The 20,715-nt window shown below is 45.1% G+C and overlaps 1 protein-coding gene across 9 annotated transcripts in view; it reads left to right on the top strand.

Annotated features, from left to right (window-relative positions):
• CDK12 (cyclin dependent kinase 12) overlaps positions 1-20,715 on the top strand; it is a 117,112-nt gene that overhangs the window by 13,825 nt on the left and 82,572 nt on the right. For 5 of the 9 annotated variants that reach the window (XR_015946678.1, XR_015946679.1, XR_015946677.1 and 2 more), the window contains exons 3-13: positions 1,376-1,552; positions 3,301-3,440; positions 5,029-5,199; positions 5,782-5,971; positions 7,727-7,783; positions 10,071-10,172; positions 10,920-10,997; positions 12,110-12,226; positions 13,625-13,756; positions 14,802-15,016; positions 16,061-16,513. Coding sequence is in view for 5 of the 9 variants with exons in the window: in XM_060281507.2 (XP_060137490.1) it covers positions 1,376-1,552; positions 3,301-3,440; positions 5,029-5,199; positions 5,782-5,971; positions 7,727-7,783; positions 10,071-10,172; positions 10,920-10,997; positions 12,110-12,226; positions 13,625-13,756; positions 14,802-15,016; positions 16,061-16,513 (1,832 nt within the window). In the remaining 4 variants the exon portion in view is untranslated. Of the gene's footprint in view, positions 1-1,375; positions 1,553-3,300; positions 3,441-5,028; positions 5,200-5,781; positions 5,972-7,726; positions 7,784-10,070; positions 10,173-10,919; positions 10,998-12,109; positions 12,227-13,624; positions 13,757-14,801; positions 15,017-16,060; positions 16,514-17,920; positions 19,828-20,715 lie in introns of those variants that run through there. The other 4 variants (XM_035134481.3, XM_035134479.3, XM_035134480.3 and 1 more) reach the window with 4 other exon arrangements.

Below are 20,715 nucleotides of genomic sequence, written 5' to 3'. Positions count from 1 at the left end.
TATGCAGGAGCAGAAAGGGGTTAGATGGCCAGTCAATCTAAGAGATAACTTGCAAGGGAGGAAAGGAGTACCTGTGCAAACCAGCCTTTTTCTGGCTTCACTAGATATTGCCTACTCATTTTGGCCCCAAAGTTGTGACCATGAGTGTCAGAGGGACTCCCTACAGGGAGCCTCCCCCAGTCATCCTGACCAGCACTTCGCCCAGCCATAGCGTCAGCAGCGGGTTAGAAGGGAGAGAGGAGGGCTGGAGCGGTATGGAGGGAGGGCTCCGAGATGTTGCTGAGCCCTTGCACTGACTCAGATGGCCAGTAGAGGAAGGAAGGCTTAGCGACGCAGCAGAGTCACAGCAACGTCCCAGCCAACAAAGGGGAGATGGGACACAGCCCCTTCCGGTGCCCGATTAGAGGTGCGCACCCAGACGTAGGGTGAAGGGGAGGCGTTTTGGGGTCCCCAAGCTCTTATGTTGGACCAGAAACCGGAAGGCGGTATTGCCGGATTCTGGGAGCGACTAGGCAGTCATGTTTTCTGATGTATCTGCACTGTAAATAGTATGCACAATAAAACTCTTAAAGACAGACCAGACTGGAGCGTCTTTACTCGGGAGTAGCCGCAACAATCCCCTGACAATGAGGGTAGATGCTTCCTAGTGTGTGTATGTGTTTGTGTGTTAAAGTAACTTTGGATACCAAAATTGATGCCAGATACTAGATTTGGTTCTTGTATGGCGCATCACTTGGATGAGCTAAATAGCAACAAATACTCACTGTCAGTAAAGTTTGAATCCTGGTGGCTATCACATTGCCATAGCTGCCAAGTATCCCGTATCCGCCGGGAAAACCCCTTTTTTCTTACCGTTTCCCGGCGGTCTCCCGTTTGGTGAAAAATCCTGGTATTGTCCCTTAAATTGGCTTCTGCCCGGCGGCCATTTTTCTGGTGCCGCTTTGCCCTTCTATGGGCACCAGAAAATGGCGGCGCCGGAAGTCGCTTCCGCGCATGACCGGAAGTTGCGTGACGCGACTTCCGGTGGCGCTTTGCCCTTCTATGGGCATCAAAAATGGCGGCGCCGGAAGTCGCTTTTACGTGTTTCCAGTCATGCGCGGAAGCGACTTCCGGCGCTGCCGCTGCCATTTTCTGATGCCCATAGAAGGGCAAAGCGCCACCGTAAGTTGCGTCACGCAACTTACGGTCATGCGCGCACTGCCGATCCCGGATCTTTACGACCCGGACTTGGCAGCTATGCACATTGCTCCAAAAAAGAAAGCTTTTGTCAGCTTTCTGTTAGAGGGTGTTGAGATGTGACAAGTGTTTGCTCTAAATAATTCATAAATATGCCCTTCTTTTGTTGTTGCTGTTGTTTGTTTTCCTGGTGCTTTAGCCCAAAGGAGATTGTTCCCTCAAAACCTGTGAAGAAGGAGAAAGACCAGAGACCACGACACTTGCTCACGGACCTCCCACTTCCTCCAGAGCTTCCTGGTGGAGACCCTTCCCCTCCAGAGTCTCCAGAACCAAAGGCAGCCACACCACCTCAGCAACCATGTAGAAAGAGACCAAAGTAAGTGCGGGAAGCTTCTGGTCATTTTGGTAAGGTTTGGAATTAATGGGAGGAACCATAAGAAACCAGATGAAGATAGACACTTAGCTACTCACCCAAGTTGTGTAAAGCAGTTCCTTCTAGGAAAGTAGAGCTTGCCAGATCGTTGCTCAAGCCATCTCATGCCATGTTTTAGTAGTGATAAGAACAGTTGCCATTTATGTCTTGCATTCTCATTCATTCTGAATCACCTTATAGGAACCCTGTGTGACAATGGCCAAAGGCTACATAGTGTGTTGAAGGCAGAGGCAAGATTTGAACTGGGAACTACTGGTTCCCAACTCAGTTACCGTGCCATGTTAGCTGTCATGTGCAGACTGATAAACCTGTTTTTTAATTGATATACGTGATTCCTATTTAATGATTAAAAATAGAATAAACATTGCATATTATGTTGAGATTCACAGTTCTAAAATAACAATAGAAACAGTGTGCCTCCTTGGAGGCACGGTAGAATTAAAAGATCTCATGAAGCAGAGTAAAGCTTAGAAGATGCTAACCTTGTGTAGATCACAGGGGAGAGCATTATGCAAGCAAAATGTCACTACTGAAAAAGCATTGCTGTTAGCAAGGAAGGCATCTGACACAGGGCTCCACCAGAAGATGTTAAGACACAGGGAAGGTCATTGAGAAAGATGCATTTTCTATATAAATACCTAAAATATAAACTATCATGGCCTAACCAATGTGGAACCTTAAAATTCAATGTTGACACCTTACACTTCAGCTCAGAAATAGATTGGTAGCCAGTAAATATTTATTTAACTCTGGTATAACTGAGTCTGGCTGACTAGCACCAGTAAATAACACTATGATTATGTTGCAAATCTATATAAAAAATATTTTTAAAGGGAGAGGAAATGGTAGAAGAAAGGGGTTCATAAAAGGAATCCATCTCTTTGCACATAAAGAGTAAGTCTTTAGGAATCTTTTTTTAGGTGGCAAGAGAGGGAAAAGATTACTACATGGAAGGTAGCAAATGGCAAATCAGAGGGCCACTGATTTTTGGTGTGGTGCAGGAATCAGCTGCTGGTATCCTAACTAAAGGGAAGAAGCAAAATTCCCAGAGCAAGTTTATTTTCTTTGTGTTTATTAAATGAAATAAATAAAATAATGAAAACAATGGACACAAATTTACAGAAGCAAAACAAATAGCAAGCAGCTTACTGAGGATTCACTTTGTAAGAGTGCCAATGCAGAAATAGTCCAGCAACATCTGTAGAGCCACAGATTCCCCATCTCTGTGTCAAAGGAACTGTGGTAGCAAGACTGAGAAAGATCTCTCTCTGAGACTTTGGAAACCCAGTGCTTGTTGGAATACTACTGGATCAATAGCTAAACTCTGTATAAAACAGCTTAAATTATTCTCATATATGTTTAAACACCTAGTCCTGTAATGTCTCAATGGAAAATTGCCCTGAAACCATGTTTGAGGTACTTCGAACTCCTCAGAGGAAGTGTGGAGCATAAATGTACAGTAATAAATAATATATCGGATTAGAAATTTCAGGCAGTGTTACAACTTGCACGCATGCATGCTGTAAAGAATCTGTAGTGTCAGGTGTTGATATGGGCACCATGAGGGCAGATAATCGGACAGGAAGATCCACCAAAGCTTATTACTCAGAAATGTTTTGTCCAAGTCGGTAATTGGGATTTTTACGGTGCTTGTGTTTCTCCTACCCAACTCCCATCTCTCTGTCTCTCAGAATCTGTTGTCCTCGTTACGGTGAAAGGAGGCAGACGGAAAGTGACTGGGGAAAGCGCTGCGTGGACAAATTTGATATCATTGGTATTATCGGCGAGGGGACCTATGGGCAAGTGTACAAAGCCAAGGACAAGGACACAGGTGCACACTATTTTCTTTTCTCATTCATTCATTCATACATACATACTTTTCAAATTTATACATTTTACTAATTTTATACATTTCACTAATTTTACAGTCATTTTGACATTTCAAAGCTTGTCTTCCCCCTCTTTCTGTGGTTCCTTAAATTTGGTTTTAATGTCTTCTACATAACTAAATTAATTTTATTTGCTCATTTATTCATCCTCTTTAAATATATACCCTTGTAAAACTGCAGGTTATTAAAATAATCCTGCTAGTGTTTTTATCTCTTTATGAGTTATCTGTAAATATTCAAAAAACCATTTCCATTCTTTTATTTTTAAAAAATGTTACCTTGATTTCTTATTCTTCCGGTAAGTTTCGCCATTTCTGCATATTCCGTACGTTTCCACTCTTCCTTTGCTGGGACTTCTGCTTCTTTCCGTTTTGGGGCAAGTAACATTCTTGCCACTGTAGTAGCATACATAAATTAAGTTCCTATACATTTTAGGTCATTCTGTCCCTATAATTCCCAAAAGGTCATTTTAAACATCCTTTTCATTTTCATAGAAAAGTGCACACTATTTTCAGTCCGTTTTTCTCATACTGAATTCACTGGATTCAGTAGCTGTCGCAGAGCGTGCCGGTCAGCCTTCTTCCCTTGGGGGTTCCCCAGTTGATTCCTTCCCACCATTCCTCTGCATCCAACCGGTCCATGGCAGTACCCTATAAAAAACACACCATGCTGTCTAGCTGCTGTCACATTTGTTGACATCAGCTGTTTTCGTGTAGGCAGAGGCAGTATGCTTACGGATACCAGTTACTAGAAACTGCAGGAGGGGGAGAGGACTGTTGTGCTCATGTCCTGCTTGTGGGCTTACCATAGACAAATGATGCTGGACTAGATGGGCCACCAGCCCTGATACAGCAGAGCTCTTCTTACAGGGATGTGGCCGGTGGCTGTGTAATAGGCTGCTGCTTGGAGGGCTCTTTTTATTCATCATTTCTTCAGAATGTAATGCCAGTATGCTTTCTCACGTTTTCTCAAAACAAACCCTGTGCAGTACGCCACGGTTGATACCACAAGAAGAGGCCCAGGGATGTATCCAGGCAGAGAAGCTGAATTTCCTCCTTTGCTCCCCAACACTAGCCATGGCGCCACAGTCCAAAGCAATAGTCTTGCAATGATTTGTAAGAACGAAATGGGCAAGATGACTGGCAGTAGACAATAATTGTCTTCTTGGTGTCAAATTGTATAAGCGTGCAAATAACAAAATGTATCTCTTACCACTGCTACTGCTAATTATTAAATTTGTATACTTGCCCTTCATCCGTGGATCTCAGGGTGGTTTTTTCACAAGGTGAAAACACAAAATACATAATATAAACAAGAACAAAACAAATCAATAACCCTTACTTCCCCCCCTATCCCAAGTCGTGTTGGCCTTATCTACCAACCAGTGTTGAACTTGTCAAAGGTCCAGCTGAGCTGATTTGTGTAACTTGGAAGGAAGGGCTGCGTTTAAGAGGACCAGCCTTTTCGCGGCTCATTTTTATTGCAAGTGGTTGCCTGCCTTCTTACCGACTGTCATTTGTGTTTTGACAGGCGAGTTGGTGGCTTTGAAGAAAGTGCGGCTGGACAATGAAAAGGAGGGCTTCCCCATCACAGCCATCCGTGAAATCAAAATTCTCCGGCAGTTAATTCACCGCAGTGTTGTCAACATGAAGGAAATCGTCACAGACAAACAAGATGCACTGGATTTCAAGAAGGACAAAGGTATCGAAGGACATTGTGCTGAGAAGTAAGATGAACATACTTAGCGTATAAAAATGCTCCCTCCAGGTAAAGGATTCTGCGTAGCCTTGCTTCAGTTTTCGCCAGGAGTGCTAGCATGGCAAAGGCTTGTTTTGTCACAAACATTCATGTTTGCTTTCCCATTTTGAGGGTCTTTCGTGAGATACTTAGAAGAGTTTCAGGCTCTCCGAGTCCATCCCTTCTACTTGGGTGTCATAACCTTGGTGAGCAGGGAAGGAAATGTTTCTCTCCTTAGAGATCAGTTCATTGCAGTGACCTATATGATTCCAAGGTGAGTGATGGGCTGGCACATGCCAATTTTAACACACACACACACCCCAAGAAAATCATGACAATCTTCATAAATATTAAGTAAGGCAGAAAAAGGAGGGTTTCAGCTGTAAATACAGAGTCAGAGCAGAAGCTGCTCTCGCCTTTTCCTGCTCACACCATAATCCATCTTGGAAATTTCACAGACAAGTGTTTGGGCTAAAGCGCCAAATTGTGTACTTTGACACCGTCAGTATTAACAGGCATTTTCTCCTCCCCCTCCCCTTCTCCCAGGTGCCTTTTATCTTGTATTTGAATATATGGACCATGACCTCATGGGATTGCTAGAATCTGGATTGGTGCATTTCTCAGAGGATCACATCAAGTCTTTCATGAAGCAGTTGATGGAGGGGCTCGACTACTGTCACAAAAAAAACTTTCTACATCGAGACATAAAATGCTCCAACATCTTATTAAACAACAGGTAACTGCCCTTCTGGCCAGACCAGTTCAATAAAGGAAATGTGACTCCCAATCCCTGTGCTTTTTAAAGCCAAAGTGGAAAGGTTTTTGAAAGTTGCAGCTCATATAAAATGCAACAGCCAGGTTGCTTTGTGGAATATACGTGGTGGGTGATACTACACCAGCCCTCCACCAAAAGCACTTTCAACAAACAGTTGAAAGTGCTAGTTGTTACCTATAAAGTCCTAAACATTTTGCAGACAGGATATCTGAAAGACTCCTCTGATACGAATCTGCTTCAGGGGATTAAGCTCTTCTTCAAAGATAGGCTTCACTTAAAATAAGTGGTGGGATATACAACAGGGCTTTGGAGGCCCTGTTGTATATCCCACCACCAAACGAAACAGAGCCTTTTCTGTAGTGGCACCCCAACTTTGAAATGCCCTCCCTGAGGAGGCCTTTAAAACTTATTTTAGTTCTATGTAGCATTTTGACTAATTTAAATTTGATTAATTCCACTGTTTAATCCCCCCCCCAATTTGTTCTTAAATCTTTTTGTTATTCTGCAGTTTTAAATTGGGTGTTGCATTTGGGGTGCCTCATACATTACTTTATAAAAATGAATAAATAGAATTGCAGTGGAACCTCCGTTTATGAACACCTCGGTTTACGAATTTTCGGTTTACGAACGCCGCGGACCCATCTGGAACGGATTAATTCACTTTCCATTACTTTCAATGGGAAAGTTCGCTTCAGTTTATGAATGCTTCAGTTTATGAACAGACTTCCGGAACCAATTGTGTTCATAAACCGAGGTACCACTGTATAAGTCATTAGGAATTGGGCTGTAGCACTCGGGAGATTCTGCCTATATCTTGTTAAAAGTTAAGCCTCTGGTTTAGCTGTTTTTTAGCCTCTGGGATGAAAGATCCATGCAGCTCTTCGATACTCGTATTGGTGAAATGAAAGATCATTGTATTTGTCTTTTGGGGGCAGGGAAGATATATATATTGTTGGTTGTTGTTTTTTTAAAAGAACTTTTTATTTTCATTTTTTTGAAGAAAAGGCTTTGTAATAAAATTGGTCTGTTTCTTGGTTAAAAAAAAAGTTCTGAACTTGTGCGTACAGATAAAGCAGCTGCTTCTCTACCGCGTTCATGCGCAAGTTCCTTCATCGGTCCTTCTCCTATGTCTGATGTACTATGGTTCTCACCCACCACTGTCACTTGAGGAAATGGTAGGGGAAGCAGGCATGAGGCACAGTTTGGCCGCCTCCAAGCATTTCCAAGATATAGGCAGGGTTTCAGTTTGAAGCAGAGATGTGGTTGTGAATGCAAGACCACAAAATGATCTTATGTTCCTGCTTTTAGTTCTTAGAAATACATTTCCAGGCTTCTAGCCTGAAAGAAGCTATGCCAACCTGCAGGGAATCCAGGTGGTACGTTTCGTTGGGGTGAGGGGGACCAGCTAGCAATCATACATATCTCTTAAGGCTAGAACTGTTCCACAGAAAGAAGAAATGGGAATCTACCAAATAGTTCAAATTAGCAGTATTCGTAAGTTCTGCCCTTTAAATTTTAAATACGGGAAGAAGCCATTGTTAAACTTTGTTTAAAAAAAGAGCATTGCAGACGTCTCTTGTAAATGTGTGAGCTTTTTAAGTGCGAATGACTGAAGCTTCTGTTAATTTTAGTAATTCCTGTTCATTTTCTGTTTCCTATTCGTGCTTTTGTGTAAGCCATTGTTAATAAACGTCTACTTCCGCCTTCTTGTTGCAGTGGGCAGATCAAGCTGGCCGACTTTGGGCTTGCCCGGCTCTACAGTTCAGAAGAAAGGTAAGGTGTCTGCTGAGAAAATGATAGGTGTGGATTTAGCTACACCAGGATGGAATCTACACACACATATAAAAAAACGCTGTGAATTTTTTTTAAAAAAAAAGTTTTGAAAAATATATTGAATTTGCCATAGCTCACCATTGCCATCCAGTGTCACATTTGTATATTGCACTTTAGAACACACTTAAAATATTTCAGTTGCAGCTGTATAGCTGAGTGCCAGGACAGTCTTCTGCATAAATGTTAATCTTGCATGTCTGCCATCTGTCTCAGTGAGACTTATACAAGAGACAGTCCTGCTTGGGTGAACATCTCAGTAATGCCTTGGGTGAACATCCCACCTCAGTCTTGAACTCATTGGAAGCCCTCAAGCAAATGCTTCTGAGCCTCTGGTCCCTGTTGATGAAGTGAAGACTGGTGCTTTTATTTTAAACCAAAGAGGTAGCTCAAACCTATCTTTCTCTGACCTTGGAAGCTCTGTGTTGTGATCAACTAACCTTTACTCAGAGTAGACCCATTGAAATTGGTGGCTGGGAGTAGGTTAAAGGTAAAGGACCCCTGACAGTTAAGTCCAGTCGCGAACAACTTTGGGGTTGCGGTGCTCATCTCGCTTTGCTGGCCGAGGGAGCCGACATTTGTCTGCAGACAGTTTTTCCAGGTCATGTGGCCAGTATGACTAAGCCACTTCTGGCAAACCAGAGCAGTGTACAGAAACACTGTTTACCTTCCCGTCGGAGTGGTACCTATTTATCTACTTGCACTTTGACGTGCTTTCGAACTGCTAGGTTGGCAGGAGAAGGGACTGAGCAACGGGAGCTCACCCCGTCGTGGGGATCCGAACCGCCGACCTTCCGATCAGCAAGCCGTAGGGTCAGTCAGTGGTTTAGAGCACAGCGCCACCCGTGTCCCATTTCAGTGGGTTCGCTAGTTGAACGCAACCCCTTCTCCCTTGATCCCTCAGTGTGTGGAGGCTAGTGGTGGTGAAGGAACAGTGTTTTCACAGGTGATCAGAGGCACTTCTATTTCTGCTTCAGATGCTCCTGAGCTCAGTCTGTGGCAGAGTAAAGATGCCTTCCTGAGCGACACCCTAATTCATTTTGGTTCAAATTCTGTGCTGCCAAATGGCACTTGAGGGTGAAGGAAGGAAGGATCGCAAGTAGCTTGGCACAACTGAAAGTGCCGTATAAACAGCAATAAAAACAATAATTTGAATCCTTGATATTGGTCTTACATAAGCTTGACTTTCAGGATATTAAGCGCTCTCCATACACCACAAGTATTCTGGGGATAATTTATCCTACCAACAGCTTGGGGAGCGGGGTAGGTAGTTTTATCCACAGAGTGAATATCTGTGTCATTTCAAAATAGCTTGAGGCAAATTGTATTAAGTTCTGGACCAGGAGATTGGGGTGGGAATAATTTGGAAGTGATAACTGAGATGAAATGAGCATGTTTCTAATGCTGGTTGCTTTTACAGTATTTTGAAATTCTTCATTTCAGTGTCTGAGTAATGTTTTTCCAGCATTATGCACATTGGAGTGCTCCCTTTTAAAATTGCCACAATCAGAATGTTTCTCCTAGAGGAGCCAAGCCTCCAGGCTGCCCTTATGGGAATAGTTGTTACCTGCCACCACCATAAGGAAGCAAAGCTTGGAAGCTGTCCTTCTCTGGGACTAAAAATAGTATTATCCAATAACATGCACCTTTTTAAAGATTGTGTAAGTCCGCTTCCAGTCCAACAAGTGGCCTAGAATCAAGCAGATGGGCATCTGATTAACCCCTTAGGTGGGAGGCCATTGGCCTCCTGTTGCGGCATTCTTTGTGTTGCATATTTCATTGTGTAAACATCACTCAAACTTTTATGCATCAGGTTGCGTGCCCTATTAACCTATAAAGCATTTTTTCAAGCAGCGTTCGCGATCTGATGACATTTTACACGCATGACTTGTAATAGCACCTGCGACACACATCTGGACGAAATGTTAAAATCCCCCTTTCCCATTGTCTGGATTGAGCAGGTGTGGCTGTGAGAGAAACCTTCCTTGGCCTATCTAAAGCCCTTTCACACACACACACACAGACCCCACAATATGGGATGTGACTATGGAAAATGATTCCTACACAGTTCATTTTGTTTCAGCCATTTGAATCCAACCCTGCTGGGTTTGAAGCTTCAGCCTTGGCCCCAAACACGGTTTGGCTGCCCCATGCTCGCTTTTGTATGTATGTTCCGATTCGTTACAGAAATATCTCAACCTGAAGCATCTCTTTTTCCCCCCTCACTTAGCCGTCCATATACCAATAAAGTCATTACATTATGGTATCGACCACCTGAGTTGCTGCTAGGCGAGGAACGTTACACTCCGGCCATTGATGTCTGGAGCTGCGGGTAAGCCATCTTTCTAGTTTCTGATACGAGTTTACTGTTCTTGCTGAACGCTTCCCTGTGTTGTGCTTTTTCAGTGGCTTGTACGAGTGAGTGAGTGAGTGTGAACTAAAAATACTTTCTAAACATTTAGGCATACTGTGAAAACTCTGGTGGTGCCCACATTTGATGTAGATTAGAAAATCACGCTATAGGCCAGGTTCTGTCATTTGCATCATAATGGTGCACCATGACAGTGTGTGTGAGAGAGTGCCCATGGGTTGTTGTTTTTTATTATGTGATGCATCCCATTGTTTCTTTTTAAAATTTGGTAGCCTGGCCCTTTTATTACAGAAAGGGTCTTCTCAGTGTTCCATGAGCCTTGGAACTCTGAGAAATAGAAGATTCTATCTTCTATGAGTTCCAGCTTCCATCCCGATCCAACGTAGAAAATTTTGGACACCTAATTGGCGCAGAGGCCATCACAACACTGATCAGGCTTTTTGGATTTGTTTTATAGCCATCTTTTTGCATGGTAAAGGTGAATGTGTCACACATCTTCCCAATGCAAGTGGAAAATGTTGATCGTAGAGGTTGATAAAATTAGACTTTTTTTTACCGTTCATATTTGACTGGGCACTTCCCTCTCTGTTTTGGGATTCTACCACACCTCCTAAGCAACCACCGAGAGTCACCCAACTCCCCATTCAAATGCTTCATTCAGTTTCTGCTGTTCATTTCAACCTTTCTTTGTTCCTTTTCCCCTCCCAGCTGCATCCTTGGGGAACTATTTACAAAGAAGCCTATTTTTCAAGCCAATCTTGAGTTGTCCCAGCTTGAATTAATCAGGTAAATCATTCTGTGTGCCATCAACAGGAGCGTGTGCAAAGAGAGCTGGGTGTGCTGTCTTGGCGATGCCAGCAGTCATTTTGTTCCGAAATGCTAGCAGTCACCTTATGTGCAGGTAACAGGGGCCCCCCTCAGGTAGTTTTTTTTTGTACAGACAGCGGTTGTTGGCAGCTAAGTGTCAGAACGATGTAGACACAAACAGAAGCAATCCTTGCAATCAGGATCTCAGTGAGAGAGAAGAATTCTCCCTTGACTTCATTCGAGTGCCTCACCTAATTGGCACCAGATTAAAGGGAGGCAAGAATACCAGCAGCCTCCATCATAGAAATTTAGGGCTGCTCAGAGCATATAATGCCCTTAGCCTAATGTTTCACCCTTTTTTAAAAACTCTGGTCCTTACCTAAACTTGCTTCTACCTTCCAAGGCACCCTGTCTTAAGATGGAATTATTTCTAAACTCTGCTATGAGGAAGAGCCTTCCTAAAAGGACAGCAGTAATCATGGGAGTCCTTTAAAAGTTAGAAAAATGGGCACTTCTGTGCAATTAACCTGACCTTGCATGTAAACAAGCCCTGGAAACCTTTATAGAAATCTGTTTCCTTTGGATCTGCTGTGTGTCGTGTCTGTTTTGTGGCCTATTCTCCTGCAGGGGGCAGGGGATCTTCAGATAGGCTCCTTTGCCGGCGGGGAACTGTCTGTTCGAAGATCCCCTCCATTCCCTGCAGAAAATGGACCTTCACAGGAGGTCCGGTGTCACATTTTTATTCCTGTCCATCCTTGATGGGAGGCCCTGTCTCATCTACCTGCAATGTAGGGTGAGGAGTAGTGAGGGGAGTGGGAGGCTGCATGCAGGCATGTGCAGAAATAGCTTTGAAGCCATTTGACCTCACTAGATGAGAGGGAAAATCAGAAGAGGCTTAAGCCATCCACATCTTCAAGGCTGAAGAACTAAATGGCTTCTGTTTGAGCGGTTTCATTTTGATGGATGTTTCACATCACATTTTATAGTCCTTTTAACTTGTGTAAACCACGAAGAAATCCTGGACAACATGGCAATATAGAAAGGCAATACATAGTTGTGTTCATGCTCTCCCTTTTCCAAATCTCCTGCAGCCGCCTTTGCGGGAGCCCCTGTCCGGCTGTGTGGCCAGACGTCATCAAGCTACCTTACTTCAACACCATGAAACCTAAGAAGCAATACCGAAGGCGCCTACGGGAGGAGTTTTCCTTGTACGTCCTGGGTAACGGTGTTGTGTGCCTGCAAATCCTCATGTCTGTGATATCTCTAAAAAGCACTGAATTTGTGTACAACCCCGCCCCACAAGATGCACACCCCAACATTTTGTGTGTGTGTGTTAGCGATAAGGGTGGGGATTGAGAGACATGGAGAGGCACCAGAAAAATGATTTGCTGCTGAAAAACAATCCACGATAGAAATGCAACGAGGTGCTTGTGATATGTGCAGCAAGGGATCAGCCCAAAATGAGGTGGTGCTGAAATATAGAGTATAGCCAGTGTGATACCCCAATGAGAGAGTCCGTTCTGAATGTGAGATATCCAGGTTCATATCCTTGCTGAGCCATGAAGCTCGCTGTAGTAACCTTGGCCAAAACACAGTTTCTCACCCTAACCTACATTGCAGGAAGCTGCCAGGCTAGTGCTCCCCTCTAAGCTTTGGGAAGAGTAGGTGAGGTGCAAATATCCTAATCAGTACAGTGGTACCTCTGGTTACGAACTTAATTCGTTCTGGAGGTGCGTTCTTAACCCCAAACCATTCTTAACCTGAGACGTGCTTTCGCTAATGGAACCTGCCGTCACGCCGCGCAGCGCGATTTCCATTCTCATCCTGGGTCAAAGTTCTCAACCAAAGGTACTACTTCCAGGTTAGCGGAGTTTGGGTTACAAAGTGTTTGTAACCTGGGGTACCACTGTAGTTTCAAAGTGACTTACTATCTAGAAACTGTGTGCAGGTCATTATGGTCTCTCAACTCAGAATGGATTCATCATCAAATTTCAGTTTAGCTAGAAGAATACAGTGGTACCTCGGTTCTCAAACTTTTATCTGTTCCGGGAGTCCATTCGACTCCCAAAACTGTTCAAAAACCAAGGCGCGTCTTCCGATTGGCTGCAGGAGCTTCTTGCACTCAAGCAGAAGCTGCGTTGGACATTCGGCTCCCAAAAAACGTTCGCAAACCAGAACACTTCTGAGTTTGCAGCGTTTGGGAGCCAATTTGTTTGGGAGCCAAGCCATTCAAGTACCAAGGTACCACTGTGCTTGGGTTGTATTGTGCAAGCCACTAGCTCAGTCCGAGGAGTAATAATACTGGCCTGCTTTTAAAGGGTAGGGGTATGGATTCAACTAAGTCCTACTCAGAGGAAACTGGTTGAAATTAATGAACCTAAATTAATCATGTCTCCTAACGTCAGTGGATTTATTCTTAGTAGGAGTAGTGATGAATATCACCCAGGGTACTGGGGACAGGGAATTAAGAGATAATATGTGTGCAGAAGAGCAGCGCTTGTTATTGTCATAATGGGGACCGTTTGTGGGTGGTGTTGGTGGTGGTGGTTGTTGTTGTTGTTGTTGTTGTTGTTGTTGTTTTCTTCATTTTCTGTCTCTTCTCCCAGCATCCCTTCTACTGCTCTTGACCTATTGGACCATATGCTCACGCTGGATCCCAGTAAACGATGCACAGCAGAGCAAGCCTTGCAAAGTGACTTCCTGAAGGATGTTGATGTCAGCAAGATGGACCCTCCAGAGTAAGCACCTCACTGTTCCTTGGGAAAGGGAGCCTGCAAGGTGGGGGCCGAAATATGTCCTAGTCTTTTAAAGGTGCACTGAGAGTGGAGTGCTTGGATTCGTAGCAAGGCAGGGCTTGCTAACCCACAGATCCACACGGAGCGATCTGCACAATTCAGACCACAGAACGCTACTGGCAGGGAGGAAGCATTCACCAACAGGTGCCCACTTAACCATCGCAGCAGAAACTGCATACTGTGGTGACATGTTGCAGTGGGAAGGTAATCTCAACCCTGGTTTGTGAGCCAGTTTAACCTTGGAGGAATTGAATGGCTTTTGTTATGTGTTTCAGCCTCAGTGTATGCTCCTTCTGCATGCAATGAGAAAGGATATCACCTGCCTACCTGCCACCCCAACCCCACCTTGTAAGGCAAGAAGATCTAGGAAATGATTTTTTTGCTTCCTGTCTTTGTCTGCCTCATTCATATTCAGAGGCAATGGGAAGACTTCAGCCTCCACACACCCAAGCATATCTGCAGCCCCAAAATTGATTCTGCAGCACAGCTCAAAGTACATCTCTTAAGTCTTCATGAAAAGGTTATCTGTAAGAGTTCCCTAAATTTGGCTTAGCTTACTTGTGTTACTGACCTGACCCAATCCTTTGCGTCCCCTGAACCCTTTGCCACACATAGAGGACTCTGGGAAGGGTTGTGTCATATTGAGATTTTGGGCAAAAGTTGTGCAAATCTATCCTTTTGTAAGGCCTGTCAGGTAGTATGAGACTGACCTACCCTTTCTCTAAGTTCTCCATTCATGCCAAATAACTCAGGATGGGCAGGGTTGGTCTAATCCCTGAGATAGTAAAAGCACACCTACCCACACCCAGTTCTCCACAATGTGCTAAAGCTTGGGAAAGAAAAGGGAATCTTTGTGCTGAGCATTTGGGACTGGTGTGGCATCAGACAGGCAGGGGCGGTCACCCAGTGTCAGAATTTGTCTTCCAGGCTTCTGCCACAACTTCATTGCTCCCTTCTCAACAAATGTCCATTTGCTGTCTCTCTGCAGCCTTCCTCACTGGCAAGACTGCCACGAATTGTGGAGCAAGAAGCGGCGGCGGCAACGGCAGAGTGGGATCGTGGTAGAGGAGCCCCCCTCGGCCAAGGTTTCCCGAAAGGAGACAGCCTCCGTAATAAGCACAGATGCTATCAAGAATCACAGCAGTCCTGTACAACCACAGCCTGCTCCGATCAAAACACAACCTTGTGTTGTAGATTCATTCGGTCAGTGTATAGCCTGGGGTAACAGCTGTAACTATGGTTAGCCAGACTGGGCTGTCTTCTTACTACCCTTGATTCCTTTTTGCTATCCAGCTGGCTGCTGGTTTCTTTTGCTCCTTTAGACAGAGGCAACTGTGCTGAGCTCTAATGTAAAATGTGATATTCTGAAGCCAGATCTCCAGCCCCCACCCCCACCCCAAAAAAAGTGACAAGGGGAAAAACCATAAGTTTGGTGCAGGACCCACGTAGCAGGAAGCTGGGGCAGCAAGCAAAGATGCAGACAGAGATGCATTGGCAGAAGGACTGTCAACTAATTAATCAGGACTTCCAACTTGGAGAGTGTTTCCAGAAGGCTATCATGGTTGATGATATGGAAGTGTCCGAGAGGTCCAGGGGAATCAGTAGGATCACTCTCCACGTGTCTCTCTCCTGACTTAAGCCATTCACCAGGGCGATCCTATCAGATTCTTGGACAGAATGAGTCAGTTGGTCTAAGAGATCTGAGATGACAAACCCAACAGGTGATAGCTGGAGATAGCATGGACTAGTAGGAAAGTGAAATGGGCAACCCAGTCAGGTGGGCAGGATATTATTATTATTATTATTATTATTATTATTATTATTATTATTAAAAACTGGGTTGAATAGAAAAGATTCCAGAGTAGCGCTAGGTCTGTGTCTGTACAGGAGCAAGACTGAAACCACCTGTGGCATCCTGTCCACACCTGCTATCCCACCCTGTATAGTCAAACCCACGAGCAGGGAACAGAGCACTTCCTGGTCTGTCAAATGAGGGGGTACTCATCCTGGGAATGGCTCCCCACCCTGTCTCCATCCTTGGACTCTGCATGCCCTTAATAGCTCTGGTTTTGGCTGCTGTTGTTAGTCTCTTGTAGAAGGCGGAGGGAGGGAGGTGTCTGATTGCGCATGTACAGTAGATGGGTGGTTGCTTATGGACTCCCTTCTTCTATTCCATTCCTAACGCTTTGTTTTGTTTTTTGTTTTGTTTTGTTTTTGTCCTCTGGCGGCCTTCCTTGGTGTTTGCAGCAGGCCTCGGTGACATCACGCAGCAGCTGAATCAGAGCGAGCTGGCTGTCTTGCTGAACTTGTTGCAGAGCCAGACGGACCTTAGCGTCCCGCAGATGGCTCAGCTGCTCAACATCCACTCAAACCCGGAGATGCAGCAACAGCTGGAAGCCCTCAACCAGTCCATCACTGCACTCAATGAAGCCACCACGCAGCCTCAGGACTCTCAGAAAGGGTCCGAAGAGGAAGCAGCTGTTGAGGAGCCGCCCCCGCCAGCCCAGCCGTCAGAAGAGCAAGCCACCCCGGAAGTGGCGAACACTCAGGGAGACATGCAGAGCATGTTGGCGGTTTTGCTGAGCCAGCTCATCAAGACCCAGGAGCCGGCAGGAATCGTGGAGGAGAACAACGGGGAGAAGAGCAGTGAGCTGCGGGGGCCGCGGAAGACCCCCACTTTGCCTCAGGAGGAAACTACAGGTAAATAATCGCAGCACACACACACACCCCTTGCTCCTGGGACATAAGGAGGGAAAGGATGTGGGGGCTTTCCAAGCGGTAAATAAAAAGCACTTTGAATATTCTTTAACCAAGCCTGGTAGTCTTCTCTTTGAGTGTGTGTGGAATCTGGCAGCAAAATCCCCATCAGAAGTTCTTGGTTAGGCTGCTCCCTCCTGCGTTAAGGCCAAACAATAATACAATCTACTTCTCCGCGTGGCTTTAAGAGTAGGAAGCCATTTGCACATCAGAATTGCCACCTGAATTTAAGTAGCGGCAGCCACTGTAAGACCTATCACACAGGGCTGGTTCCAACATTCAGACAGACAATCTCATGTGGATTCTACCACATTAGAAAGCAATTTGGGGGCTGACCGTAAATATTCTCCAGGCCTAAACTCCCGTACACGTAAGAAGCTGACATGGCAATGAGAAGGCAAGGCTAGAGCACTTGTTCTGCCTATGCTGCCTTTCCATGTGCAAAGAAAGCATTTTCTCCCCCCGCATTCTGAAATGATAGTCACAGGAGGCTATCTGCCATGTGGGTTCCCCCCACCCCACCCTTAATGTTTTGATCGAGTGTTGCTCATACCTCTTTGCTTGCTACATTGCGTGCATGTTTAACGTACCATAACTTTCATCTTTAAATGTCATAATGCACCCTGAGATTAGGATGGAAACTCTTAAAAATTCTTTTTGAGTCTGTGACTAAGCTAGAAGGAAAAGAGGAGCTGAACTTATTTGTTGGGGAAATGGGTTAAGAGGAAATTTTACCCCACCTGGATGAAGGCACAAGTTTTCTTCCTTTCGTTTCCTTTTTAAAGGAGCAAGTTTCTACTCCTTTTGTTTGCAAAGATACTCTTGAAAGCATGTTGGCAATATTTGCTGAATCCTCAGATGCCAAAAGACGGGCTCAGCCTTATTTCCTGCGGGTGGGACTTTGGGGCTCTGCCTAGGACTTTGCAACTCCCCATGACCAGCCATAGTAAAATGAACATAGTAATACAAAGCAAATAGAATAACCTTTTTTCCCATTTCCCCTTTTTCCATTTTCTATTCATGTCACACAATGTGGGTTTCCTTGGTTGATTAAGTTTTGTTTCTGTTTCTGTTCCTTTAAAAGCATCAAGAGTACAAACACCTAGCCCTACTTAGAATTCTGCACCTCCTGCCATTTCCCTGACTTAGTAGCAGCTCTCAAAGATCTCTGGAAGAGGCCTTTCAAGCCTTGCTATCTCAGAGCCTTCTAGTGGGAGCTCACCTGGGATCATTTGTACGCAGAGCATGAGCTATGGCCCCCCTCCCCATGAGTCCATGTCTGAAATGTTTTGATGTTTGTTCACGTGTGACTTTTTAAGACGGTGTTTAAAAGAAGTAACCATTCCACAGCCTGTCCTCACATTCTCCCACCAGAGAAGAGACCCCCCGAGCCTCCAGGACCTCCTCCGCTGCCGCCGCCGCCGCCACCCAACCTGGCCGAGGAGAACACCTCCAACGCAGCTCAGGACTTTAACCCGGCCGTGACGGCCGCCCTCCTCCACCTTTTATCCCAGCAAGAGGCAGGGTTGCCGAGCCAGCCAGAGCACGAACCCCAAGCTGTGAGGCCTTCCTCGGATTATACCCGGTCGCAAACCTCATCCAGGACTTACAGCACCGACGGGCCCGAGGGAAGCAGCTTCGATGTCGACGAGCGGAATTCCAGCCAGACTTTAACAGCGGAGATGTCGCCTCAGACCTTGGGGAAAAGTAGGACATTTCTGGGCTCCACAAGTCACCTTGGGGAGTCAAGCAGCTACCAGGGCGCAGGATCGGTTGAGTTCCCAGGGGACCAGGATCTCCGTTTCGCCCGGATCCCCTTAGGGATGCATTCTTCCGTTGGCCAGTCCTTCATCAAAGCCACCGAGGGGAGCAACAACACACTGGTGCACCCAGAGGCCAAAATTCACAACTACAGTGAGGTGGGAGTGGCAAACGCTAGTTCTAGTGACACAGGAACAAGTCACACGTGGGGGAACCCGGTCCCATCCGCTGCTTACGGAAAAGCCTTTCGCGGGCAGAGTAGATTGCCTCCAAGAGGAGGTCGAGGAAGAGGGGTACCTTACTAAAAATGACTGGAGAGGGGGGAATTGGTACCTTTTTTTTCAGTGGTGTTTTACCGTCCTTTTCCCCTCTTGACCTTTCCAGCAGCCAGTTTGTTGGGGCAAGCCATTGCCCACCTCCAGCCCACCACAGAAATGGTTTATTGTTGATACTTTCCCTTCCTGCTCACCAGACTGCTGCTGCTGCTGCTGTTCGCTCCCCCACTCCACTGTGGGACTTTAGAATGAAGACCTTGGCCTTTTCCCCCTCTTCCTTTTTTTCTTTTTTTTTTACACATCTTCCCATACCCAAAGACCTACTGATTTGGGTTTTCCCCACTCAAAGATGGCGGGAGAAGTAAAGAATCCTTAAAGAAGTCATAATAATAAATTGGAAACATGAACCGAATGTGTTTGCTAGCCTTGAGCCATTTATTTGTGAGAGTGAGCCCCGCTGAGAGTCTGGAAAAACTGAATTGTTTCATCTGCAGCAGAATGAGGTGGCAGAAAGAGCCATACTGCTCCAGATTGCAGGCTGGGGAACCTCCCTTTTTTGAATCCATGCGCACGAACACACACTACAACTTGCCTCCCTGCACACAGAAAGGCTAACATACCTGGGAGTGAGATTGTAGCCCAGTCCCTCTCTCCATTGTGCTAGTCTTGTTGTTTTCCAGGAGGCAAAATGATGGGTTTTGGGGAATAGGAGCATTCAGAAAAGGACAGTTCCCCCCAATGGTAAAACTCATTCTGCCTCATCGTTCCGCTGTATGTGTAAGATCCAGCCTCAGTATTGCAAAGGCAATGCGTTGTTTTGTTTTCCTTTGCCTCCTTGAATTTCAAGATTTGTCAGATGGTGCCTACATACCTTTTATACTGAATTGGGAGGATTTGGTTTATGTTCTGTAAGATCCGGATATTTCTCTCCCCACCCCCTTCTTAGCCACATCTTCTTCACATGATGAAAAGACAGGATGCTACCATTCTTCTCCTGGCTAGCTGTCCCTTGTTTTACTGTGAAAGGCCTCGTGCTCTCTCATACTCGCCTTCCAGACCTTTAGCTGAACTGAATTTCTGTAGTGTCCACGAGTCCGTTGACTTTTGGATGTTTTCTTTTTTTAAAATTTTCTCTCTTAAGAATGGTGAGTGTCTTTTTGTTGAAGTTCTTAAGGCCAAAGTAAATGGCTAAAAATAAAGTAAAAACCAAAAGCTTTGTAATCCTTAAGTTCTTCGGGGTGCAGTGAGCTTAAGATCGAAGCTGAGAGCGGTCGGGGCAGACGGGAGCCCAACAAGCAAGATCAGCGTTTTCAATCTTCTGAATGGTTAACAAGTGTATACTGTCTCTTGTGCGATTTCGTTGTTGTCAATGTTAAAAAGCAGCCCTATCCGCAGCTTTCCTCACTGATACTGCAGTGAGGATCAGTTTATATTTATATACTTTTAACGGCTTTAGCAGTTCCACCTGCTCTGGTTAATTCCCCCCCCCATTTTTTTTGCAAGACATAGATTTTTACTGTGAAGGGCAGCAAGCCTGTTTTTTTTTTTTGCAAGGGGGGGAGTAGAAACTTGGAAGGGTGGCTAATTTCTTGGGGGGGGGGGGCAGGGAATCATTCCCCTTTTAAACTTGACAGTGTTCAAAGGGGAGAAGCATGTCAGAAATTGCAGGGGGCAGAGGGAGTTTTCGCTCCAGCTTCTGGTCTTTACAAAAGAAGAACGGAATCTTCTTGCTTTCATATAATACAAAAGGAAAAGCTGCCTCTGTATAGCATACTGCTGCGGAGGGCAGGGGAAAATGCCTTAAAACACATGGACAGGAGAGCCTGGTGTGGTACAAGGGAGTTGAAACGGCCTTTAGAAAGAGTTCTGTGGAGGTTGGGGTAGGCACTGTTAAGTATATGTGCCACCTTGTATTGACAACCCACAACCTGCTTCTTTCAATTCTGCAAAGTGTAGTAAGTTTGCAAAATTCCAAGTGTAAATTTTGTATGTGTGTTTTTTTAAATTCAGTTACGAGTTCATGCCTAACATGCAAAGAGAAAAAAGAGAGAGAGAGTACTGTACATGCAGAATATGGTAAATAAAAAGGAGAGACTTCTCCCAGGCATT

This window comes from Zootoca vivipara, chromosome 12 (genome assembly GCF_965207765.1).
Source record: "Zootoca vivipara chromosome 12, rZooViv2.hap1.1, whole genome shotgun sequence".
In the NCBI taxonomy this organism is placed as follows: Eukaryota; Metazoa; Chordata; class Lepidosauria; order Squamata; family Lacertidae; genus Zootoca; species Zootoca vivipara.
Note: the sequence above shows the minus strand (reverse complement) of the source record. Positions and strands in the feature narration are given on the sequence as shown.